Genomic DNA, 26728 nt, shown 5'->3' on the forward strand with positions numbered 1-26728 from the left:
GTTTTTTTTTTTAAATAATTGTTTGAGCAGATTATTATGATATGACTTCAGCAGCATCACACACACATATAAACAGAGACATAGAGAAAACCAGTGTACAACAGAAACAATATTCGGGGCCAGGGCGATTCCCACGATCCCATAACTAATCACTAATAGAACACATACATTACATATTAACTAATCAATTAATTATTTATCTATTAGCAGGGCAAAGTGGATCCGTGGGAAAATAAAACATCAGCATACACCGCAGCAACTGTAGGTGGAGATAGAGAGATGTCAAGATGTTTGTTTCTCTCAGGGTTCAGACACTGTAGTGTTTCAAGTCCTGGTCAGGTTTGAATCTTCCTGCTGTAAACCTTAGCTGTTGAATTATTAATGGTACCAGAGCTGTGGGACACACACTTAACCTTAACCTTTCTGTGGTCAGACTGTGATGTTAGGACTGGAGTCAGTTGCACAGTAACACATGCAAAACAAATGATGTTACACTCAGTCTCCATTAGAGGGTGGAAAAATATGATATGATATGAAGAAGTGTTTTGAAAATGATATTGTGAGCTTTAGCACCAAAAAACCTATTTCAGTGTGGGGGAAAAATTATATTCGGGTCAACAATGTTTGTGTTTGACCACTTTCACTGCCTTCCTCGTTTCTTCTCTCTTTCTTCCCTGCACAGGAAGAAGCGGTGGATAATTAGATTACCTGTCCTGGATGGAGAAAGATTATTAAATCTCACATGAGTCGATCCATTTATTTTCCCTGTTGCTGATTCAGACAGCGTTTCTAGATACACAGGAATGGCCCTGACGCTCAGCTCAGGAAAACAGATTTTTAAAACTCCTTATTAATTGTTACTGTTTCAAAACTATAATTATTTGAGGATTTGAGTTTTTTTTTTTATTATTATTAAGCTGGTGTGCATAATAAATGTCAACATTTGAATACACCCTCGACTGGGCAGGTTCTACCAGTTCTCTGCCCTTTCAGCACCTTCAGAATGTTTTCAATGCTTCGACAAAGAAGATTAATAGAAAATCAAAGACGAAACGGCACAAAAGAAAGGGCACGGCTTTGTGAGTTAGGTTTCGTGAGGTGTAAAGTGGGTCATAGTAATACACGTGGCAGAAGAAGGTGAGGCCTGAATTTGCATTATGTCACCCACCTGTAAACAACTCAACAACAACAATTCCAACAATCCAAGTTTCTTAACCTCAGGTGTTTGGAAGGATAAATATTCGTAACATTTGTTACGATCCTGATTCTGAAGAGTTCCAGGGCCTGTTTGACTCTTTAAATATTGATAAGGATCTGTATAGGCTGATGAGTATTGGGGTCCTACAGTGGTTCTTTTTCATTCATTTCATTTTTCATGTTTCATTTGTGTTTACGTTTGCCGGTTGTACACCATACATTGGATTGTGCTACATTTGGTGTCTTTAGTTTCTCTTGTTTTTTGGGGGGAACTGGGGTGAACTTTTTAGACTTCATTATGGCTCCCTAGTGTAAGTCAGACTCAGGTTTTTATGTCCTAGATCAGTGGTTTTCAAACTGTGGTACATGTACCACTGGTGGTACGCAAGCGCTCTCTAGTGATACGTGGGGAAAATTCATTTTTTCACATTTAGAATTTCAATTGAATAAATCTGAAACATACCATGCACAATTAATACAACATTTAGAAAAAAAAAGTGTAGCTACTTGTGAGATTATGAAATAGGATGTCTGGTCTTTTTATTTATTTGCTTGTTTTTTTTGCTGCAATGCAAGTCTGTTGCTCACGTAAGCACAGTTAGTACGGAATCATGGAACGAGCCGGGGAATCCTAATGTTGGTCATCATGGTGGTACTCAGAGAGCTCGATGTTTCCTCAGGTGGTACAGAGTATAAAAGGTTTGAGAAACACTGTCCTAGATTATGATGTTAACGTTGTGTTAGCGTTGGTGAGTGGCGTAGGTACTTCTGTGCGAGTTCCGACTTGCGGCGAAAAACTGAGTTACGTTCCTCTGTATAGATAAAGTAAAATTGCTGATAACAATCAGTGACTGCAGACAGTGAAGGCAGCGCTGCCAACTACCAGCTTTTTTTTAAAATGAAGATGAAAACATGTGCTTCAAACTGTCAATTCAACAAATCTCTACATGGTGATGAATTATACAGTCAAATGTCGTTAGATTGGGGTTGTGACCGCCAGATGATATGAATGGCATCGGCAGCAAAGACGTAGTAGGAGTGTAGGGTAACTAACTACCTGTGTAAAATTAAATAGTTTCCTCCAGAGAGACCAAGAGGCTATTTGTCCCCGAGTCCAAACGGGCCGAACCTAAGTAGACGATCAATACTGATATCTTTAGGCTGGTAACGTAACTGCTCCACTAATATATTATTGATGTCTGGGTCTGGGGCTGTACACAGCCGTTCGTCTTGATCAGCAGCCACATATTCACTGACAGATGAATTCTACTGGAAATGTGTGTGTGTGTGTGTGATTCTGACTGTATGTGGCACCGAAACAACAGAAAGGTATGAGGTGTAAAAGGAACTTTCAGGATGAGTAATGTAGGAGGTTACGGAGCGTGATTGGAAAAGGTCGTCACGGGTCTGAGGTCCCGTGTTTGATTAGAGACGTGTGGCTGTGGAATTCAATATAAATGGGTCTTCAAGGCCGGTGCGCTGAGCTGGTTAGCACTTAGTTGACCTTTGACCTCACAGACACGGGTTTTAAGTAAATGCTGATGGAATATATTTGTATCTGTTCTCAGAATCAACTGCAATCCTCCCCAAAAAAACGATTTATATAAATTGTATATAAGATCTGATGTTGGTCATAGTTTATGGCACGCCTTAATTGTGTGGAATGCTGATGGAATATATTTGTATCTGTCCTCAGAATCAACTGCAATCCCCCCCAAAAAAAACAAAACAAAACATCACATTTTTATCTTGCGCCTTCCCCCTAGTGGTAGTTCGAGCACCCTGGGGTCAGCGACACTTTGGGAATCCCTGCCCCAGAGTTTTAGAAAGACAGAAAAAGGACACACACCTTAATCAAAATGTCTTCCTCTTAACTGGTGTTTAAGGTGTGGGTCGTGTTTTACTCCCTCAGAAGGTTTTTACCAACCGCCTCCAAAGGACTGATTTATTACTATTAAGAATTCATGTTCATACTACCCCACCCTCCATTCACCCTCCTCCTCATTCTTTGCAGTGCTCTGAAATTGCTCTAATTCCACTAATGGAGTGCTCAGCGTCCGGGGCCAGATTGCCGACAGTGACTGATGCCACTTAACTGTGGAAAAATTGGAGAGCGACTTCGCGGCTATCGCTAAATACAGCATAATTGTTGCCAGCGAGGGGTACAGAGGCGCTCGTCACAATAGCCGTGACATGTTTTGCCCGAGAACATCCTGTTATGTGTCTCCGGGGAGGCATATCAAATGACAGGTCTGCAGACTTACGCTGAAGCAGGTTTTAATGAACAAACTTGGAGGCCGTTATTCTTGCAAAGCTAAACACTTTTGAGGCAACAGAGAGCGGGTGAATTTAAAACCTCAGCAAAATAATATACATTATGTGGAAATATTCAGTGGAACGTCTTCAAACCCTTTCTTAATTTTTCCTTTCATTTCACTTTCTTATGCAATCAATCTTTTAAAGAACACATTTAATATTATTATTAACTCATATTATAACACTGGACTTACAGCCCTATAGAAAGAGATGATTTTTTTATTTTAAATCTTTAAAAAAATTACAATAGAGGAATAAAATTACCTTCAGAATTGTATTATTGTTTTATGAAAAATTATGATTTTTTTAACTAATGTTCATCTACAACTTTAATTTTTTTAGCAGCAGGAAATGAATGAATGAATTATTCACTGGGCTTCAATGCTGAGCTCAGCCCTTATGACCATAATATATGTACCATATATTTGTACTAAGTCTTGCCGAATACACACACACAGGTCAACACGGTGGCGCTGTGTCGTCTCAAACACATGCAGACGTTCAAGTCTTTCTTTCTTTCTCTGTTCGCAGCCCATTATCCCTTAAAGTCAGGTGGGATCGGCTCCAGCTTCCCCTCTCAGCCTTCAACTGGGTAATTGGCAAAAGATGAATGGATGAATTGGCCGGCAGCATTAAAAAAAAAAGTGTCCACAGTTCACTGTTTCTGCAGAGCTTGTATACACAGCACACGTGCTCACAGATGGACCAACAGTGGCCAACGAGTCCATTAGCTCTGATTGAAAGTGTGGTCGCACAAATGAAATACATTCAGGGAAGTGCAGAAATAGACACACATACAGTGTGTAGTTCCAGGGCACTGACGCTGAGATGTTTCAGAGAGAGGGAGGAGGATGCAGTTTTTCACGTTCTGTGACCAGTGCCTGTCATTGGTGATTTCAGATATCTAATGACGCTCCAAGCTAATCAAATTATAATTCATCTGTGTACACAATGTGCTGTGTGTATCGCCCTTAAACACACTCTGCATTAAACTGGGCTGTCACATAAACAAAAAAATATTTTTGAGATCTTTGAAAGTTAAAACCTATACAGTTATGTTTTTTTTTTGTTTGTTTTTTTTTACCGGTTTTTTGGTTGGTCTGTGGCGTAAGGTCAAAGTTTAATACCACCCGTTTTTTGCACATTAAAATCTCACAACTCAAAATAAGTTCTACATGGAACTGCTCACTTTGTCTTTAAATAAACAATAGAAACAAGTAGTCAAGAAGTCATCGACAGTCGTTTTCTAATTCCTGAAGCATACTGGAAATATTCTGTTAGAAGCAGGAAGATAAAAGGAGGCTTATCATCCTCATTTCCTCTCTGCTTTTGTACAGGATGTGTTTAATGGACCTCCAGGCTGTGGAAGCTGCACAGGGACAAGGACGAGGAGCCCAGGAAGGTGGAGGAGGCAGAGGAGGCTGTTTGTCGTAATCAAAGCAGCGCACCAGTGTAAGTGCAGATGGATGCAGGTTGTACATGTGGTTCTTGATGAAGTGTTGTTCTCCCGCCGAGCCGCCAAACTATTTATACACAACACAGTGACAGCCTATGGGCACTGGAGACTTTCTCCTCTCCCTTCCTAATCACTCCATCCTTCATTCGTATCCTCTTCTCCTCACACAGTGGTAAACAGAAAACAAGGGCTATGTTGTTTTTTTTGTGATGGATTGAGTGGCAGCATGAGGGTAGGAGCATCGCTGAGATCAAAGGTCAGCAAAGATGTTTGGATTCAGCTGCAGCTCTGACATCATTAATAATAAATCACTATCTGGTTGGGACCCCACTGCGTCTTCAACGCCTACACGGGCGCATTAAAATATTAAAAAAACAGGATGCAGTGTTTCTAGTGTTTTTTAGAATGCTTTTTACAAGTCATTAAATACTGTTAACTCTACAAACAGGTCGTTCAAATGGTGGCTGAGGTCATTTGAGAAATGCAAAGGAGAGACTGGAAGCATCAGAATTGGTGAGTATTCAGAAATACATACAGTACACACGCATATAGTAGCAACATGCAACCCATAATGCACCATGTCCCTCACAAGGCAGAAACTCAGAAATTTTTGATCAAGATAATGATCTTTTAATAATGATAATTTAATTAATGTTAAATTATTAATGTGACCTAAGGTTTATAAGTTACTTGATTCGAAAATCTGATTTAGTCTAATTTTAAAAAAAACCCTAACAACACTGTATATGATTATAATCATATACATAATATTTAAATGTATCTTTAAATTGGCAGCTTTTTTTAATTGAAGCAGAATTCTTTTTAAACTTTTTAAAATACATTTACCCATAATCCCTCATTAATTACATACACAGTCTGATTAATTACCCCTCTTGAGATTAAGACACACACCCCCCGTTAGCTATTAACCTGTTATGTAAAGAACTGAGACTATGAGCAGCAGCTCAGGATACGGTGACACGTTCTGTCGTCGTGCTTTGGTCCTGTATTAGAAAATTCATTCTATCAGTGGCAACAAGAACAATCTGAGGGACTCAATTCCCACGTTAATACATTAAAATGTCAAAGCTATATGTTAAAATGTCAAACCCATTAATGGTACTGCCAGTCTGCTGTGGTAAAATGTCAGGAAGCAAACAAACGCACGAAGCGGTGAACGAAGAAAAAAAGGGGGATTTGACTGGTGAAAAACAATCCAAACAATCCCATTTCCAGACTCATTCATATAAACGTTGGGGCTTATTTTCCAAGTAGAGGCAGTTGAAATGGACAGGTGTAACTTATCCTAAAATGTGAGCTCGCAAAATGTAGAACTTTGGATAAAGCAGTATTTTGAGGAGGGGTAACGTTATGGTGCGATCATCTGCAGCGACACTGCCACCTACCTGTGTTCTCCCCCTTTTTCACCTTCTCTTCAAGGTGAAAAAGTTCAGATTATTATTGTTAGAATAATAATAGTAATTTTTAATAATATTATTATTGTTAATGGCAGTTTGTGGCCTAGTGATAAGACAATCAGTAATGTCAACAGAGGGTTGCACGTTTGAATCCTGACATCTTGTTGTATGGTTTTATGAACCCTGTGAAACACTGGAAATAACAACTAAAAAAATACCATTGTTATTTGATACTCACAACAATCTTGATTTAAGAAATTGTATTGTATTGTTTTTCTCTCTGAATCTTGTGTAGCGAATATGATACAAATATAGGTTTTATAGGGTTGATGACATGATAATAACACGACTATTTTTGTTTTTTTTTAATTAATTACAAAAAATTAAATTGACTTGTCTCTCTGTGTGGTATATGTCATTACCACCTTTGTATTCCTTTTTGTAAAAGCAAAAATCAACATGTGTGTTATTCTGGGTTGTTGATTGAGGCCCTACTGAGCCGCTTCAATCACACTGTAGGGGGTCAGTGACATAAACATCCGTCCCCAAAGTCACCTTTCACTGATTGGATCTGAGGTTGAGTGCTGTGGAGTGGAAGAAAGGCTAAAGGTGGGGAAGACGGGTGATGAAGAGGACAACAGTTGTGTTTTCTCAGGATCAAACCACCAGTTTATTCCATGTTGTCATTTTTTTTCTTTCAACAATCACTGTGTTGCACTTGTATTTGCCAGAACATTTGTCTCTTTTCCATGTACGCAACTCTTACCTTGTTAGTTTTAAAAGTGGTCACTGTTGAGACAAAAGCAGACAAGGACCTGCTGGGGAAAATCAGGGGAAAAAAAAGAGCAAAGAGTAGAGAAGCAGAAAAAGATTTCTGTTGCTCTTCCTGATAGACCCAGCCAGGCCATTCATTACTCCCCAAACGCCAGCCGGTGTCAGTTATATTACTGCGAAGCCGTCCCTGACTGACGGCCAGGAGTAGGGGGAGAAAAATGGCAGCGAAAATGCTGCTGGGTTCCCGAGAGAAACGAAGGGAGGGGCAGTGATGGATGTGTGTGTTTGACCCAGCGACGGGTCTCTTCCAGATGAGACAGGAAGTCGGCAGCGTCTCTGCCCCTCTGCCCAGAGCATTCCAGCCTTGTCAGGATGAGTGGCTTCATGCTAAACTGCCCCTGTCAGTGTTTCTATCAGCGGTGTCAAGACAGACAGTCTCCATATTCAACAGACGGAGCTGGGTCTCACTTTATGGGAATTTTGAATCACAGCTGAGCCCTCCGCTGAGTTTGAGACGGGCCTGGTGTCAGCGTGAGGGCAGACACACGCCACCATTCAACTGTAGTCACCAAAATAACAATGGGGAATATCAGTATAAGTGTTATTTACATTATGTAATGGTTGATCTTTAACTACACTTTTGTTTTCCCTTTTTCACCTTCTGTTAAAGGTGGTGGTTGGTGATAATGATGATTCTTCTTCTTCTTCTTATTGTTATAATATGAATACTAATTAATATTATTATTATAAATGGCAGCTTGTGGCCTAGTGTTAAGACAATCAGGAATGTCAACAGATGATTGCGTATTTGTAATTTGCCATGTTCTGCTTTGGATGTAATCTTTTGGGTTTTTTTCTTATTTGCTATTCTTACTAGTTTCTATTTAAGGTAGGATTAAGTACTGTATATATATAGTATATATATTCCCTACAACTGGTAATTAATTTAAAAAAGCATTTTTATAAAGCAATTTGAATGTGATTTTTTAAATTTGATTTTATATAAGACTATAAAGTTATACATAATTTTATTATCATGTAAAAAAAAATTTATTGAACAGAACAATCGCTCCAGATTTCTATCTCTATTTGCATAAATGTTATATATTAGAAAACAAATCTAATTTAACGGGGTTTTTATATTTAAATTGACTTCATATTTAACTTTTTGTTTTGTAACTGTGTTGAAGCATTCAAGTTAATAACCTACAGTTGATTAAACAAAACAAACAGGATCAGGAATTTGACAATTACATTCAATGCGGATTCTTCGTCCTGTTCAGCCTGTGACGTCAATCGCGCTGACGTCACGTTGTTGACGATTACGGAAGCAGATTCTTGCACTAGCTTTTTAACTACTGACCAAAACACATACGATGTCTACGTGTTAATTGGCTACGACATCGGAATAAGTCCGAAATATCGCTCTGATTCGGTCCTTCTTTTTCTCCCACAGTGTCTCCGTGGGGTTAGAAGCAGCTGAAGAGCCGAACGACTGAGATGGAGGTAAAGAATTCAGTGTCAAAGGATTAGCCTTAGCCGGACTCGAGTCATAATGCCTCAATATATCCTTTTAATTCAGTGTAATTACGGTGAAATTTGATACTTGTCATCTGTAGTCACGAGGGGAATCAAACCTCAAACTAAGGATTAACGGAATAGAACGGTTGACGTAATTTGATTCTTACTGTGACAATCTTTATTATTAAATGTAGTTGAGTGTATGTAGAACTACTCCGTCCAGTTTAAGACCCGAGGCTTTGAAAGTAGTGTATTCTATTTCTACTTGTATATAGTGTCTTTGACTGAACGGTTCTCACGTTTCCAGTCCCTCAGGCTCTTCCTAGAATACACGTGTATCATGAAAGATACTTTTGTGTTTTTTGGCAATCAAGAATATAATGATGAACACTGCCACCTTTGTTGAAGCTTATATTCACCTTCAAATATGGCACAGTGATCCTGGCATATTTAAGTCTTTTTTTTCAATAGGTTCCAAGATTCTAATTCTTAAATGTTCTTTTGTTTAAATGCTGCAACAGGATCCTGGTGGTACTGGAGCAGAGACTGCGGCTCCATCGCCTGCAGCCAAGTCCAAGGTACTGTGAACAAAACAGTTCATTTTAAGAGGTCTTTGACAGGTCCGTACTGTTGTCTGTATCAATTCATCCTCTCCTTTTACATGAATTCTCAGCTGGATACGCTGTCCAAAGATGACCTCATCAAATTTTGCAAGAAGCAGATGGCTGCCATGCAGAAGATGAAGAGCAGATGTGCAGGTGGTTAGATGTGACAGATTGTGTTTGAAGATGATGAAGAAAGGTTCTGTGTGTGAACTCACATTTCTGACCTCATGTTCATTTGTGATGATATTTGATCAGACTTGGAAAAAGAAATTGAATCCTTCAAACAGTCTGGAGGCACTAAGAGCAGTCCAGATGACACCTCGCTCATACAGGTTTGTTTTCGCAAGGCGTCGTGTTTCATCACATCCTGGCTTTCAATATTTGCATAAACTCAATGTACCTAATTTCCCTACTGTGTTTCTTGTGTGGAATGTTGAAGGAGTTGACTGAGCGCATGGATGCCTTACTGCTGCAGAAGGCAGAAATTCAGCAAAGTCTTGTAATGACCTCTAAAAACCTAGAGAAGACTAAACAGCAAGCCAAGGTACACACTCACAAAAAAAAATCCAATTTCTCCTCAGGCATGCTCATAATGACACCATATCATACTTTTATTTTTTATCTGCACAGGATGATGTAGCCAAGATACAAGGGGAGCTTTCCCAGGTGCTAGAAGACCACAAGAAGAAAATCACTGCTCTGGAGAGCAGCTTAAATGAGTCTAACACCAAACACCGGGAGGAGGTCGCTTATTTTCAGAATTTGCTGAAAGAACGAGAAGAAGAAGACAGGGCAAGAGAGAGTGAGAGGGAGAGGCAGCGTCAGGCTGAACACGCCAGTGTCACAGAGAGGGTCGATGAAGTGCGCCAGAATTTTGTAGTTCAGCTGGAAAACCTTAGAGCTGAACTTGAAGAAAACATGGAGAGAAATAAACAGGAGATTGCCGAGCTACAGGAGGGCCACCAGAAGGAGTTGACCAAGTCCCAGCAGGAGGTGGAGAACCTGAGAGAGGAGCTCGCTCAGAAAAGTCTGCAGCATGACGAGGAAATGAGGGCCCTGGAAGAAGACTTTGAAATAGAGAGGGACCGACTGCTGTTGCTCCATGAGGAGCTGACGGAGCAGCTCGCCCTAAAAGGTACTTCAGTTATTTATTTAATGTTTAATTTAAATTTATTTCTGATTTCTCCAACAATTAAAGAAATGTTGTTTCTCTACTCAAGTGTTTAAACACATCTATTTCCTTCATTATATATATTTTAATAGTAATAGTAAATAGTAAATGTGGTGATAAAATATTTACAATAATATTGTACATTATGAATTTGTACAGATGTTATTAGTATTACTTAACATTAAGATTAGCAGAAATTCCTCAAATGAAAGTCAAACTCAACATTTAAACGTGATCTACAGACAGCTTTTTGCAAGACGTCCAAGAAGAAGAGGAGGAACCCACCCACGGATCTGGGATCGCCAAAATGCTGGCACTCTCCAGAATGAATCAGGTTGACTTGAGCACAGTGGATGGCGATGATACGGACGGTGTCAGAATGACGGCAGCTCTGGAAGACCTTCAGTCCAAGAACACCATGTTACAGGACGAGCTCACTCTGCTCAGCAATGTGAAGACGGAGATGGAAGCTGAGCTGGAGAGAATCAAGGAGGAGTTCCAGGTGGAAAGAGAAGAGTTAGAGTTCAAAATCAACGAAATGCAGATGAGCAAGGAAAATTCCACCATCGACCCCGACATGACAACTGAGTCTGAGAAACAAGAAGTTCAGGTAGACTCTGAAGGGTGCGTCGAGACTCCAGATGAGCACCAATTGAAAACCGATGGGTTGAGTGACCTCTGTGAGACCTTGAGAGGCGACAGAGATGCTGCACTGAAAGAATGTCAGAGCCTGAAGGACAAACTTGAAATTGTGGAGAGAGAACTGGGTGAAAAGACTCGTCAGTATGAAACCATGAAAGAACAGGAAGCAGATACTTTACAACAACTCCAAGACAAGGTGGAACAGCTCACTCAAGAGAGAGAGACATTGCTAACGTCGGTTAAAGAGGTCACGGAGGAGAACAGCACTCTGATGGAGAGCTTGGCAAAACAAAAGCAGGAGCTGGAAGTTTCTGCAGGTGAAGACCAGAAACTCCATGACCAGAGAAGTGCCGCCATGGAGGAGCTGACCAGGCAAAATGAGGAGCTCATGGCCCAAATGCAGGTGAATGAAACAATTACCCAAGACCTCAAGGAAGAGTTGAAGTCCCTGACAGAAGAGCATGAAAAAATGCAATCTCTGCTCCGTACGTTAGAGGAAGAAAAGCAAAAAGTTAACGAACAGAAGGCCAAAGATTTTGAGATTCTACTTGAAGAGAAAGAGAATGAGTTTAAAGCTCTGAAAGAAGCACAGGACAATAAGGTCAAACAATTCAGTGAAGAGAAAGAAAAGATAGAACTGAGCCTTAAAGAAGAGATTGAAAAAGAGAGAGAGAGATTCTTTACTCTAGAACTAAGCCTTAAAGGAGAGCGGGATAAAGTTTCTGCTTTGGAAATGACCATCAAAGAGCTTGACTCAGAAAAAACAGAACTGCACCAGAAACTGGAAGAGGCCTCATCAGGTTTTGCCAAGGCCCAGGAGGAAAGCGAACTTCTGGGCTCCAAGCTGTCGGCCCTGGAGGCTGAGCTGGAACAGGAGACGTCAGAAAAATGTCATCTAGAGGTAAGGTTGAAGGCGGTGACAGAGGAGGCGGAGCAGAGCCGCACCTCTGTCAGAGAACTGGAAGAAAGAATGACTGAGGTTCTCAGACAGTCCACGGAGGATGCAGAGGAGCTCAGAGCACGTGGGGATCAAAGACAAGACGACGAAATGCAACAGCTCAGCGATCCGAGTGCAAGCGAATTCCAAACGCTGCTGGAGGAGAAAGCGAAGGAGTTGATAGCTTTGAAAGAAGAAAAAGAGACTGAAGTTCAACAGTTGAATGAGGAGAGGCGAAAGACAGAACTAAGATTAGAAGAAGAGATGGAAAAGGGGAAGGAGACAGTGTCCGCTCTGGAGACGGCGATCAAAGAGCTTCACGTGGAAAAAAATGCTTTACATCAGAACCTGGAAGAGGCATCATCTGCACTTGTTAAGGCCCAGGAAGAGAGAGATCTTCTCGGCTCCAAACTGTCTGCCCTGGAGGCTCAGCTGGAAGAAGAAAAGCGTCACCTGGAGGAGAAGCTAAAGGTAATGACGGAGGAAGCAGAACAGGCCCAGGCCTCAGTTAGGGAACAGGAGGAAAAACTGAAGGAAGTCCTCCGAAACTCCACTGAGGAGGCAGAGGAGCTCCGTGCACGTGTAGAAGAGCTGGGAGAGGAGAAGGATCTTCTGAAGACGACTCTTCAGCACGTTCAGCAGCAAGCAGAGGCCACAGCAGCGAGCCATCAGGATGAGCTCCAGGCCCACATCCAAGACCTGGAAAAGGAGAGGATGATGTTGAAAAGCACCATGGAGGAGATGATGAAGGACAACGAAGGGCTGCAAAGAGACCTCCTGGATATGAAAGCCGTCTGTGAAAAAATCAGTGAAGAAAACCACACACTGCAGGCTCAGATAAACCTGATGGCCGAAGGCAAACCAGAAGAGGAGGCTGAGGTGAAAGAGGAGGAAAAAACGCAATACGTGGAGCAGCTGACAGAGAAAGACTCGCTCATATCCAAGCTGAGGAGTGAGATGGCTGCTCTTCAGGTGAGTGAACTCCTGCAAGCATCACGTTTCTCTTGGTGTGCAACACTCCCAGGTATTACGTCTTTGAAATTGAATATCATAATGACCAGTTTCCCAGGTCAATGAAAACTGGGTTTGGCGGTAATACTGGTTGATCACGGTTCATTTTCGTCATCACTACATATTTGTTTTGGTTAAACACCCACAAACAAAATAAAATAAAGATAAAAACAAGATTATTCCAATGCCCATGAAAAGATTTTGGGTAATGAGTAAATTATGGAATGTCAGCAAAACAAATAAAATTTAAAATGTTGTAAAATGCCATAACCTGTAACTTGACCGTGACCGTGTACCGCTTTGAAACCTCAAAGAAACACTGAATTTTTTTAATGTTCCCATGATAACTCTTTCCTTCCTCTGCAGGAGTCAGCTGACCAGTCTGCATCTTCTGAGGAAAAGGCCGGTGATGAGATCACAAAGAAAATAGGTTTGTCTAGTTTAAAAATATACATATATATATTTGTGCTTATTATAGTAAATTGATCTCTGCAATTATAATAATATTGAATATTTTTATGATAAGTAAAACAAAAATACAGTGTGTTTTTTGTGTATCATCAAAATCATAATAAATAATAAATGATTTTTTATTGCCCTAATGACCTTGTTTACTAAATTGGGTCACGAGCAGCCTGAGAAATGTCTAGTAATTTTTTTTGTTTTGTTTTTATTTAGTGATAAAAATATTTTGTATTATTCAAAAAAGACAAAAAAGGTTGTCCATAAAGGTTGGAAATGACCAATACAGAATAAGGTGAAGAAAAAAATGATTTAAAAAAATAAAATAAATAATAATCCTCTACAGTATTAAACAACCGTGTATTGAGCCTGTTAATTTTATCAAGTTGTGCGTTTTGAATTACATTCAGAGTACATTAAAAAAAAACTTTGAACTCATTTTCCTTCCAGAGCTTCTGCAGAAAGACAACAAAGACAAAGAAGAGAGGTTCAACAAAGTTAAAGCTGTGGCTGTGAAAGCTAAGAAGGAACTGGACCTTAGCAAAAAAGAGGTAAAAAAAAAAAAAAAAGATTTGTTATAAAATCAGTTGATTTTTGTGTCAGTGCTGACGTTGATGATTCAAAATTAGCATTAAGTTGTTGTTTTGTTGTTTTTTTTTTGCAGGTTGCAAACCTCAAAGAGGAAATAGAATCACTGAAAGCTGAGAGGGAGAGAAGGAACAGCTCCATGAAAGACATCATCCACGGTGCTGAGGGCTACAAGGTGAGAGGAGACAGAGGGGGAGGAGTAGACAGTACCTGTATGTTGTTAATGTGTGTAAATTACACCTTAAACATAAATAATAACTATAATTAACATATTTCTTTCCTAAATTAGAACTACGGAAATATGTTGATTTGTTCTGGGCTCTGTTTGTGTCAAGTTGCAAAACGTTTAAAATAATTGATTTCATTGTTGTATTTATGTGTTTTTGTTGTTATTTTATTCTTCTTGATACTTGAGATTTTTTTTTTAATGATTAAATAACCTGCAATGTGATGTGACTCCCAGTGGTCTCTATAAACAGCTCCCACAATGCTTTGTGCTTTATGACTGAGGGAAAAACCACATTGTTGTGTCTAATGTTTTTTTTTCTCCCCCCACCCCGTCTGTACTGAAACCTAAATGAAGCTGATATTTGAGATTCATGTTGTTTACCTTCACCGAGCTGTTCAACCGGTATCCAGTGAAAAACGTGTGTGTGATTGTGTTTCCTTTTGTGTGTGTTTGTGTGTGTAGAACCTGCAGATAGATTACGACAAGCAAACTGAGCAACTGGATAAAGAGAAAGAGAGGGCGGAGGCGGCTGAGAGACAGATTACTGAGCTGACCAAACGACTCAGCAGTGCTGTCACACAGGTAGCACACACTCCATCACACACACACACACATATATAACCAGTGACAAACACACAAAGTGCTTTTGGCCACCGGTAAATCTCAGCCGTGCCACTTTGCTCAGCAGTTCATCTCTCATATAGTTTCCCTGTAACTCAGGTTTGAGTCTGATTTACAGTGAGTCATTTTTACCCGTGACACTTTCCCCGGCCATGCTTGACAGCTCCACACCCTCGAATAGCTCATTAGATGTGACTGGGTGATCCCGGGAAAAATACACTTCGCTCTTGAAGCTCATAACTGTCTCTTTCCAATGAGAGAACTACAGTCAGGTAAATGGAGCAGAGCGCAGCCGCCATCTGCTACACCGTGGTGCCGCGCCATTATCTGAGACACGGGTTTATTCCTGTGTGTGCACGTTTGTTTGTGGAGTCCCAGGAGGGTTGGGCAGGACTAGGATGTAGTCCTGGAAGGTAAATCACACTGGAAGGAGTGTGTCCAGACGTCTCTGTTTGCCAATCAGAGTTTTGGTGTTGGGTTGACAGACGATGTGATGCTGCTGCTGCTGCTGCTGCTGTTGTTGCTGTGGCTCTCCTTGCGTGAGAAAGCCCACAGAGAGCGCTGCTGTCAGATTTGCATCACTGACTTCCAGTCTGTGCATTCCTAGATGAAAACATTGTAGTAATTACTGGTTATTTTTTAACAATCAAACAAGACAACAGTTGTGTTGTACATTTGTACACAAAAGCCCTGGATGGTGAATACTTAGACTTTAATATAAAAATATATTTTACAGTGGACACACACACACCTCCTGCCCTCTGAAGGAAGAGATTAATTCCCAAGTTGGCCACTACGGACACGATGATTTGATTCTTGTTCATTTCCATTTCTCCAGTTTTCACATACTTGTTAAAATCTTTCCTCCTTCGCAGACTGAAACCCTGACCAGTGAGAAAGAGGACCTTATGGCCGGTTTGGAGACCATGAGGAACACTGTGAGGCAGCTGGAAGGCCAAAACCAGGATCTGCAAAAACAGTCGGCCAGTCTGGACAAAGACTTGCTGACTGAGAGAGCAATGAAGGAACAGAAGATGAAGGTAGACGCAGAAACTCATGCATGAGATAAAAAAAAAAAAAGAGACCTGTAGTTCAACTCTGGGGTCACCAACTTCACCTTAATGTCACCGCTCATGCCGAACCTTCTTTTTGTTTTCTTCCCATTGCAGGACTTGTCGTCTGCTGTCAAGGAGGTAGAAGAGCTGACAGCTCAGCTCCAGAAGCAGCAGCAGCAGTCTCAGCAGACTGCTCAGGAGCTGGAGCAGCTACGCAAGGTACACACACTCTCAAAAATACACAAAAAACACACACGAGCGTCTCAAAGGGCCTGTCCAGTCAAGTGACTGGAGTGCTGATGGCCGGCCCACGGCTACAGCAGAACCTCTCAGAAGAAAACAGGGAGCGACGCTTTGCCCACAGCACGAAAGGCCATTAGTGGAGGCACAAATAGTAGAAATGTCTGCCGGGAGGAATGACCATGTCATGTGTCCATTTTGTAACAGTATAAACAACAATGCATTTTTATTAAACCAGGGTTCACTAACTATTAGTTGATAGGCTAGAAGTTTTGTTTTTTTAAATCATCTATTGACTGTGTAGTTGATAGGCTAGAAGTTTTGTTTTTAAATCATCCATTGACGGTGCAGCTTATACACAGTGCATGAACATGTTATGGTCTTTTGAATTCTCTCACTGTAGGAGGCGCAGCAGAACTCCCTGCTGGACATGGAGATGGCAGACTACGAGCGTCTGGTCAAAGAGCTTAACGCCAAAATCTCGGAGAAGGATGAACTCGCTGAGGAGCTGAAATCCCAGATAGACACACTCTCCCAAAAGGAGGACAAACTCAGGAAGGAAAATGGTATGAACCCTGTTTGTTTGACTGGAAACACAGACGTGTAGCTTCACCTCTTTATACACAGTGTTATTTACACACACACACACACAGCCTGTCCTGTTTTATTATATTAAAAATTAATGGTACTCACTTTACTTCAATAATGACTGTTTGACGCAAGTCTTTGAGGATTTAAACAGGACTAGAATAAAACCAGACGTCAAATTACATGTTAAACCAGTCATCTGTTTGGTTAAAATAAAAAAGTGTAAACCAACTGAACTGGACAAACAGGATGGGTCATTTGCCTTAGTTGGCTGAGGTTAAGACAAATATAATGTAAACTGAAAATCACATTGATCGTAAACATGCATTATTCCTGCAGCGTATAATTTTTTTTTTTTTGCATAAAATTTAAAAGTTAGTCATTTTTGTGTTGCAGTTTACAGACATTTTACATACAAAGGCAAACTTCTTTTGGCTGCAGTTTACAGACATTTTTCATACAAAAGGCAAAAACAAGAAATCTTTTGGCAAAAATATTAATGTTAATATTAATGTTTAAATATTAACAAGGTGCATTCGTGTGTGTGTGTGTCTTTGCAACTGTGTGAATCTGTGCATCTGTGCCTGTCTCCAGAGTCTTTGAAGTCACAGATAGACCAGGAGGAGGAGAAAACCTCCAAGATGAAACAGTTGTTGGTGAAAACCAAGAAGGACTTGGCCTTCTCCAAGAAACAGGTGTGTGTGTGTGTGTTTCCAAGAACAGCCTCATTGTTAACTCCTCTCTGATGCTGCACTGATCCTATTGTCAGTTTCCATTCATTACTAAGTGTCCACTGTAAATCATACTCTTTTGTTTTGACAGCAGTGTTAAACATGGAACAGTATTCTGTGACTTGTTTATTTACACAGCACATACAACAGAAATGGATTCAGTTGCTACAGAGATTTAAAAAATTAATTTGATCCACTGAATACAGGATACAGGTCTTTTAGAAAGTTGAAATTAAAAATTAACATTTTACAAATACTGTTGCCTGGTAAACTGAACATCTCCCTGATTTAAACATTGGATTCTGTGTGTGTGTGTGACATCACTGCCTGATGAATGTAAATTGTGTAATGCAACCATGTGTGAGGCACTTATGTTGAGGAGACCTTGAAGATGGTGACGATAGCTTTTTCCTGTTTCCTGTAAACATCAAACCTTCAGACTAGATTTTCTCCAGGGGAGCCAGGCTAACACAAAGGCTAACATTTTTACTTTTCATACTGATTGAATCAAAATGCTCGGTAAAATTTCAATAGCTCGGACTTCTCCACAATTGACAGAGCGTCTTGATTTTGATGTGTTATACAATAGGAACAAAAATAAAATATTAAAAACCTCTAAATTTAATTGCTAATTCAGAAGGTCTCCTGTGGACAAATATTTATCACATGTTAAAGCCACAGTACCCAAGGTTCTGTGAGGTTTTTTTTTTTGGTATTTTTTTAAGCCTGATCTTGGACATTGTTTGCTCTTTGTAACAATTCTTCACTTTCTTCTTTCTCTTTTTTTTCTGCCGTGTTGTTCATGAGTGCAGGAAAGTTCCCTCATGATGCGGCAGGCCTTTTTACAAGGAGAACTAGAAGCCAACCAGCAGCTGCTGGAAAGTTCCAAGGTGAATTTGACAACCAGTAAACACATGGAATAAAAAAATGCAAATATGTCATTTAATCTCTATGGATCTGTTCATGAAATCAGATTGAGATGTCAGAGCTGACGGCGGATCGTCATCGACTGCAGGAGCAGCTGAGGTCCGCCTTGGAACAACAACAGAGAACCAACGTCCTCCTACAACAGCGCATCAGCAGCCTGCAGACAGAGAGAGACAACGCTAAGGTATAGCAGCACTGTCGTAACCCTGCCGTGAGACAACGCTAAGGTACAGCAGCACTGCAGGTCGTAACCCTGCCGGCTCATATTGGTTCATCTGACCTGTATACATTAATACTGTATAAAGCATTTGTTTTATTTTAGTGAGTTTTATTTACGACGACTCTCCTTCTGTTTGTTGTTTTTATTTCAGGCTGAGCTTGTGGCGACAACTAGTGAGTTTGAGAGTTACAAAGTGAGAGTTCATAATGTGCTCAAACAGCAGAAAACCAAAACCACAGCTCAGGGTGAAGGAGATGGTGGGAAACAAGACAGGTGAGCTACATCATGAACACTCTGAGTTTGAGCATTTAAATATGTTTATTCCCTTTATCTTCTTGGCCTTGTTGTGTTTCCATGTTTCTTCCCCCTGTGGTTTTCTCATTGTACTTTATTAGATTCACATTTAAAAAGATTTTATTGTGTGGCTAAGTGCTTCGAAAGGAATGTGTGGGTGGTGTTATTGTGTTTGTTATAAGAATTATAATCATGTTTGAACGAAAAAGTGTGGAGCTTTAATTGCTAGATCACTGGAGGAATTAAAATCTCACCACTAAGCTGCAACGTTATTCACAATTAAGAGGACTAGAAAATAACCACACTAAAAGCTGCATTAGTTTTCTGCTTTTCACTACTTTAAAATTCAGCAAACATGTCTGGAAAAGACAGAAATGAAAACAGGTTTGAAACACAATATTTATATATATATATATAATTATGGAATGTTGACTGATCTTGATTTATAATGCTATGTTTAACATCTAAGCTGTGATTACTCTGAATTGTTTGACAGCCCTTATATGAACAAAACAAGTCATTAACATGTTCAAACTCTGTGACCCTTGCTGAAGAGAACGCTGACTCGGGGAGTTTGTGCCAGTCAGGTTTTATTAAATGTGCTGTAATTGTAATGAATGAGTCATGTGTCTGGCAGGGAGCAGTGGTCCTCTCAGGTGGCCCAGCTGAAGACCAGGCTGACAGACAGCCAGCAGAACCTCCAGAGCTGCACAGCTGAGCTGCAGCAGCTTCAAATTGAACATGACACTCTCCTGGAGAGACACAACAAAATCTTGCAGGAGAATATTGGAAAGGAGGCTGAACTGCGTGAGAGGTGAGCTGGATAGATTCACGCTCTGCGACCATCCGACCTGCTTGGTGTGTTTGTGCTTCCTTGTACATTGTATCCCTTCGTTTGTCTCATGTCTCGTCCTGTAAAAGCACAACATGTGAAATATTAGTACCTCAAGTTTCTCCAGGCAGATTGCAAGCGTTTTTGCCGTTTCTGCGTCATTCCCACGCCTCAGCACTCTCAGCGCTCTTTGATTTCCTCTCACTCTCTGTCTCTGCCCGCAGGCTCCTGTCCGTGCAGTCAGAAAATGTCACCCTGCGGTCGGACTTGTCCCAGACTCAGGCTGACCAGTTGTCTCAGATTGAGGCCCAGCGCCAGGCTTATAGAGAACAGATGAGGAAGGTGCAGGATGACCACAGAACAATCGTGGAGACCCTGCAGAGCCAGCTGACCCGCGTTGAGGAGCAACTGTATGCCCTGCAGAGCCAGAACAGTAAGATTCAATGACACATTATTTACTTCATTTAAAGCCCACTTTTTGTCCTGAAGAATTTGAATAAAATTGTCCTTTTTTTGTATTTGGTACAATAAATACATATGAAGGAAGTGCCGCTCGTGCAGGGGTAATAGAGAAATGTCGTACATCGGTTAAAGGGAATTGTGGGAAAGGGAACAGAGTAAGAGGGGTGGTACATTGACGAGTAGCGCTGGAAGCACATTCATCACCTCCTACACATCTGCACTCTGTGGGCAAATGGCAAATACACACACAGAGTAAAAACCTGGAAAGGAAAGCGTGGTGTTTACGTGTGGAATTGCCAGGTGTCGCTCAGGCTCCTCAGCTACAGTACGTTTCCACCTCTCACTGGAACAAACGGTTCACTGTGGCATCTGGAGAGACTCATCATTAGTGGTCGGGATCTGCACGCCAGGATTAGACTGAAACAAAGAGACAGTATAAGAATAGCATCTGGAGAGACTCATCATTAGTGGTTGGGATCTGCACGCCAGGATTAGACTGATACACAGAGACAGTATAAGAATACAAGGCTGATACGAAAAAAGCAAAAACCACAGAAGGGTTTCACATGTCCAAGTGTTTCTTTTTTACTGGACAACGCTCACTGATTCCCCATTGGATGCTGCTAGTTGAATGTAACCAAAATCAAAATACTGTCCTGTTATATAGTCAATTATGACAAAAACTGTGCTGTGCTCTTACTTTGATTCTCTACATGAGTAGTGAATGATGTTGTTTTGACCATTACCTCAGTGACTCCTACAGGGCAGATGAGGGCAGTCACGAGGAGTCAGTTTCAGGTCCATGAATCATAATCTTTTCTTCTGTCCACCCACTCTTACACACACACACACATTTTCTCTCAGCCTTTTGTTCTCCAGTTCTCATCATGCAACAAAGCTGGTTGGCACAAAAGTGAGTCTGGTGCCCCCTCATGTCACAAAGAAGTAGGACACCTTTTGGCATCTTGGTGTTAGATTTTGTTAATATTAATTTTTAAGGATTATTTTATTATTTTGAGTCCCATGTTTTAATAGTAGGTAGTATAAATTAAATCTATCTTTAGGGTACAAAATATGTATGACATCTACTCACATGCAAATGTGTTTTATCTGGCAAATAATGGAGTGAGACTTAATGTGTCCTCCAACAGGTCCAGTGTCGATGCACGCTAATCGAAAGCCTTTGGGATTAGATATTCAACGCAGAAATGGAGACCAGATCCAGGCAGGACTGGGGATGATGTCACTGAGCGACGTTCAGTCTATGGCCAGAGAAGAAGGAGAGGGAATGGAGATGATTGAAAGTGAAAGTCCCTCTCCTGCACTTACACCCCTTCCTTCTCTGGAGCAGCTGCTCACGTCGCCAGATCCCAAACAAGGTGTGTGTTTCTACAAAAATCCATATTAGAATTCAGCTTTAAAAGTACTTGTCCTCTGTGATGCAACAAATACCAATTTTTCTTTTTCTTTTTTTTTCTATCTGTAGAGCCATTTGTGTGGACGGTGGAGCCGACCAAAGAGGAGCTCAATCAGAAGCTGAGCACAGCAACACGCAGCATGGAGCACATGAACAGCCTGCTGCACGAAACAGAGGCCACCAATGCTGTTCTCATGGAGCAGATCACTGTATGTACATCTGCACAGGCACAACGCACAGACATAATAGGATCACATTTACTTCACAAAAAACATTGTAACTTTTTTATTAACTTTAATTACATACGCTTTACTATAATTTGTAACATTTGTTTCAATGTAAATATGAAAAATCTCATTTCATATTTTGGTCAGACTGAATTTCCCTTTGTGGTATAAGAAACACTTAATTTAAAACAGCAGTTTATCAATCAATTTATTTACTGATACATTAAATTGTGAGAAATGCCATTTTGTTTTCTAAATTCCAAAAGACATTTTGAAAAATCAACTTTCTGAAGTAGCTTCAGTAAATTAATTTACAAGTTAGTCGCTGGTGAAACCAGTAAACATCAATAGACTTGTGCTTGATTGTTTTTTAACTTGCTGGATTTTATTTTACAGAGAGAAAACAATCAGCCATTGTTTTGTTTTTTTAATTTAACACGATTTGTTCACAAAGGTGTCCCAGGTTGTCATTTTACAAGGACCGATATGCCCCAACAGTGACGTCAAACAACCTGGCATTGTTCAGGGTCCCTTCTTTGTCCAGTATAAAGAACATTCTGTGTCCTTTGACCTTCAGGGGGATGAATGAGGGGGAGTCGTGTCTGTGGGTGTAACAGGCTACCTGGGACAGTGGCACTGTTATCTTGTGGCCTCGGTGTGGTCCTAGCGGTGACTGGGTGCAGAGGGTCACCATTTTTCCTCCTTGATGTAAAACAACTTTGCTCACAGAGCGCCGGCAAAAAAGAATCCCGAGGCTGACGATCGACGAACCTATAGCCAGGCATCCAAGCGTGAAACTGTACCTCCAGGCGTTAGAGCCGAGGTTCATTTCAAAACTCCACATACCAGCCAGACCTGTTACGGGGGTGGACGCCTTGTTTTTGTCCCTGTCTGCACGCCCGTCGGTGTTTCTGAGGCCGGTGAAGGCGAAGTGGGCGAGGTACGACCAGAAAAGAAACTGTCCGCCGCAGAACAGCGAAAGAAGCCGGGCGAAGCGCGTCTTGTCATGCTGGAATAGCGTAACATCTATGGAGGGCTGGCTGGAGCTCGAGCTGTGGCCGCGGCGGGATGGTAGTGGCTTTGTGCAGGAAAATATCCTCCTGCACAGAACAGAAAACCCCGTCGGACCTGACTCAATGCCCGGTGAACTCTGTGTGGATAAACACGCCTTTTTAAACAATCTTACTGAGTGTTGAATGTTGCACAGTGGCGGCTTCCGGGAGCAAAACCCTGAAACTGGAAACAGCAAACGCTCTAAGCCCATTTTGCTTACTTTATCAATAAACACTCGGAAACAAATAAACAAATCAATAGTTTATAGTTGTCATAGTCTAGTCGTAACGAGTGTCTTTGGAGCAGCGCGGTCCCTGCTGTCACAGGAGCTCCGCCATATTTGCTAATCGTGACGTATTATGTTGTACTACGGAAAGCACGGACGATCAAAATAGCTTTAACTTCAAAACATCAAAATAAACCTTTTTCAGTCTTTTAACATATTACACGAAGCACATTTTTAATATACTAAGATATTACTTTTCTATTGTATTTTTAATATACTAAGATATTACTTTTGTATTGTTTATTACTTAAAATATAAAAGAAATGAATGAAGGACATTCAAGATAATTGTGAGGAAAAAATATCAGGTAAAAATTAAGAATTTTTTATTTATAGTATTGTATGTTTAACCTTTCAGTTGCTGAAGAGTGAAGTGCGCCGGCTTGAGCGAAACCAGGAGAGGGAAAAGAGTGTTGCCAACCTGGAGTATCTGAAGAATGTCCTGCTGCAGTTCATATTCCTGAGATCTGGCAGCGAGAGGCAGGCGCTTCTTCCCGTTATTCACACCATGCTGCAGCTCAGTCCAGAGGAAAAAAGCAAACTTTCAGCGATTGCACAAGGTACAGTACATACTATGCAAACAAAAAGTTCCCCTTATATTAATGTGAAGCTTTATTTTAATACACATGAAGGCTAGTGCACTAATAAAGTACTGTTTACACTAGCCAGTATTGTGAAGGCAACTGACTTCCTCCTATTGTTCTATGTTACCAGATCGTGGTTGTAGTTTTTTTAAAATTTTGTTTCTAACAATGTGTGCTCCTGATATTCTTTTGTACAGGTGCAGAAGAAGGGCCTGCATCACGGGGCACAGGCTGGTCCTCATATCTCCACAGCTGGTCTGGGATCAGATAGGCCTCATATTCATACGTTTAACACAAACATTGGGAGCATGATGCTCAGACCTAACTGAGATTAATCTGTGAAAATGGCACCGGGCAGTGATACTGTGCATTCTTGACATTTTCAGTGGCTGGGACTTTATCTGGGCGTTTATTCGCTGTTTGAGTTGAGGACCAATGAATGTAGAAGACAAGAATGAAGGTGAAGGGTAGAGTCAATACCAAAACATTTTATGTGAACATTAAAATGAACTGCGCAGTGGGTAAATTAGTCTGTTGTTGTCAATGAACTTTAACTGTGAGATTGTCCTGTCTTCCTGGTTAAAGACCTCTGAAATTAAATTGTATTTATTAACATTAATATTAAGGAGACGACTATACTTCCTTTAAGGAAAGCCATATTTTGGTTTGGTTTTTTTTTCACCTCTGGATGAGTATTTTGAATGATCTGGGGCAGGTATGATGTAGTCGGGGTAACATTGCATATTTTAGTAGCGGCGATGTGTGCAGTTATTAACTTAATTTGGAGGTAATCTTGTGAGTTATGTGATTCTATCAGTTTTTATGGGCTTATACAGGCGTCCACTGTAAGCGTAAGGAGCTTTACTAGTGTTTAAGCTAATGAAGACAAATAAATACATGCTTTACTTTTTCATATGTCACTGACTGGTTGACTGGCAAAGACTTCTGAATGTGAAGACCAATACCTTACTCCCTAATGAACCACCCGTCCTATTCACTTAAATTTATAATTTATTCACCTAAAAAGCAAAAAACATCAGGTTTATGTCGGCAACATATCCAGTGGAGAAATGTCATATTGTTATTGTTCTGACTAAATGCAGTTATTTAACATTTTTCCATATTTGTGATTTTGTGTAGCCATCAATTGTTCAGAATTTTATTTTCTGTGTAATCTGCTGTTGGTGGGTTTTGTCTTGAGTGCATAATTAATCCAGTATTTTTTTTGTTATTTCCAATCTCAGTCATTAGCTTTTCAACCTCTGAAACACGGTAGATTTATTGCATCTTCACCAACAGACAAGAGCTCGTCATTCTCTACGTGACGTCATCCCCTCTAAAGTGTCCTTGAGTGAGACAACAGACATCTGTGTTGTTTAGTGTCCCATCAAGACCTCTGACCTCTCTGTTGAGACCCTTCCTCCCTTTCTTATATATGTGCACACGTCTCCAAACTGGCTTCTACCTAAATTCATTCCTCTGGCAGCCATTTTTGTTGGTTTCTTTATATTTATACTACATGGTGCCTGCAGAAACTATGAAGAAAAACATGTCGATAAAATATTTACTGTATTAAAGAGTGATTCAGAATCTTTTCTGTTTTAACTATCCTAAAGACAGGGCTCAGGTTTCTGTTTAATCCATAATTTTACATAAATATGGGTGAAGTTAATTTTAAAGATTTATTTACATTATTATGTAACTCAAGAATAAAGACACGCTTTTGCTCAGATTTTTTTTTATACTGATTTTGTTGCACACATTACTTGTTTTTTTTCCAACCACACAAAAGGTATTTAGATTGTCTGTAGTGTCTTAATGTAAAAATACTGAATACTGAGAAGCCCCCCTTCTGATGTAAATTAAACTTGGTTCTGAAGTAACCAGAACCAAGTTTATTTTTTCTAACAAGGAATGAAAAACTTTAAGAATTAAGCAATTGTTATTATTTTTGATGGATATTTGTAGATTCATTTATAGGGGTTTTGTTATTCATTGGATTATGGCAGCGGTTCTCAAACTATGGTGTGCATACCACCAGTTGTTCTTGGACTCCCTCTAGTGGTACGCAGGGGGACATGATTCCATTTGCTGTGGTTGATAAATAGACATATTGTCTAATTAGGGATACATCATGTTGTCCTATCAAAAGTTGTACATAGATGAATAATGTAGTATTGCTCATACTGATTGTACTTGGTATTTTAGGAGGTTGTACATAGTTTAAAAAAATTGTACACCACATTGTCTTTCCTTTAATTCTAGTGTTTTCATCTCTTAGCCTCTGTCCCTCTCTATTTTTTAATTTTTTTTTCCCTATGAATTGGTCTCGTAACTATGGAAGTCCTCCCTCCTGCAGGAGCAGGCAGGCTGTGAAGGCTTTTTTCCATTTAAGGCAGTAAATGTGGTTTTCTGCCACCGTGACGTTTCCAGGGCAGGAAACAACAATTAATAGCTGACAAATGTCCAACTGCTGATAAAAGTAAACACGTTATTGCGACTCCAGCTTCCTGCCGCAACACGTTAAATCTCTTTCCTACTGTCTCTAACGACTTGTTTTTATCCCCCGATTTTCCTCACACATTCCACGTGACACATCCTTTCCCTATTGTGTGTAATTTTTTTTTTCACCCGCCATGTTGAACTTGTGTGTGTGTGTGAAAAGTTTAACTTTACAGTCAGTATGGATAACGTGATACTACACGTTAATTTAGGTTTAGAAGAAGTAGCAGCGGAGACGTCACATGTTTACAGACTCCATCCACAAACACGTCTCTGCGTCGTTGTGGTCTCAGGGCGGATCTCACACTTTGACGGCTGTAAAAACCAGCAAAGTAAAAAAGAAAAACTGAGTGAAAAGCTGCC

General features: G+C 40.4%; 2 protein-coding genes across 3 annotated transcripts; one reads left to right on the forward strand and one right to left on the reverse strand.

Moving 5' to 3' along the window:
* The first annotated feature begins 4872 nt into the window (after positions 1-4872).
* Positions 4873-26395, forward strand: gcc2 (GRIP and coiled-coil domain containing 2). 2 transcript variants are annotated; one of them, XM_017039996.2, is made up of 26 exons: positions 4873-4965; positions 5418-5482; positions 8618-8667; positions 9204-9260; positions 9356-9440; positions 9543-9619; positions 9727-9831; positions 9918-10422; positions 10701-13009; positions 13415-13478; positions 13961-14061; positions 14175-14273; positions 14790-14909; positions 15824-15988; positions 16118-16222; positions 16647-16809; positions 17426-17526; positions 18375-18452; positions 18536-18673; positions 18861-18982; positions 19641-19817; positions 20060-20268; positions 21449-21676; positions 21784-21923; positions 23638-23839; positions 24061-26395. In XM_017039996.2, the coding sequence occupies exons 3-26, from the start codon at positions 8662-8664 to the stop codon at positions 24132-24134; spliced, it is 5430 nt and encodes a 1809-aa protein (XP_016895485.1). In that variant the 5' UTR covers positions 4873-4965; positions 5418-5482; positions 8618-8661; the 3' UTR covers positions 24135-26395. The 2 variants fall into 2 exon arrangements, with proteins under 2 accessions (XP_016895485.1, XP_008327079.1); XM_008328857.3 differs by lacking the exons at positions 4873-4965; positions 5418-5482 and having other exon boundaries at positions 8468-8667.
* tmem223 (transmembrane protein 223) lies at positions 21967-23424 on the reverse strand. The gene has a single exon (XM_017039997.2). It carries the CDS (start codon positions 23203-23205, stop codon positions 22414-22416), a length of 792 nt encoding a protein of 263 aa, XP_016895486.1. The 5' UTR covers positions 23206-23424; the 3' UTR covers positions 21967-22413.
* Positions 26396-26728: the final 333 nt, after the last annotated feature.

Source organism: Cynoglossus semilaevis, chromosome 16, assembly GCF_000523025.1.
Source record: "Cynoglossus semilaevis isolate Cse_v1.0 chromosome 16, Cse_v1.0, whole genome shotgun sequence".
Lineage (NCBI taxonomy): Eukaryota > Metazoa > Chordata > Actinopteri > Pleuronectiformes > Cynoglossidae > Cynoglossus > Cynoglossus semilaevis.

Excerpts from the sequence above, each read along its gene's own strand:
- gcc2 (XM_017039996.2), top strand. Across the intron at positions 13,010-13,414 it reads GTGAGATGGCTGCTCTTCAG|GAGTCAGCTGACCAGTCTGC; the intron begins GTGAGTGAACTC and ends CTTCCTCTGCAG. Across the intron at positions 15,989-16,117 it reads TGAAGGAACAGAAGATGAAG|GACTTGTCGTCTGCTGTCAA; the intron begins GTAGACGCAGAA and ends TTCCCATTGCAG.
- tmem223 (XM_017039997.2), bottom strand. The coding sequence starts at position 23,205 with ATGGGCTTAGAGCGTTTGCTGTTTCCAGTTTCAGGGTTTTGCTCCCGG.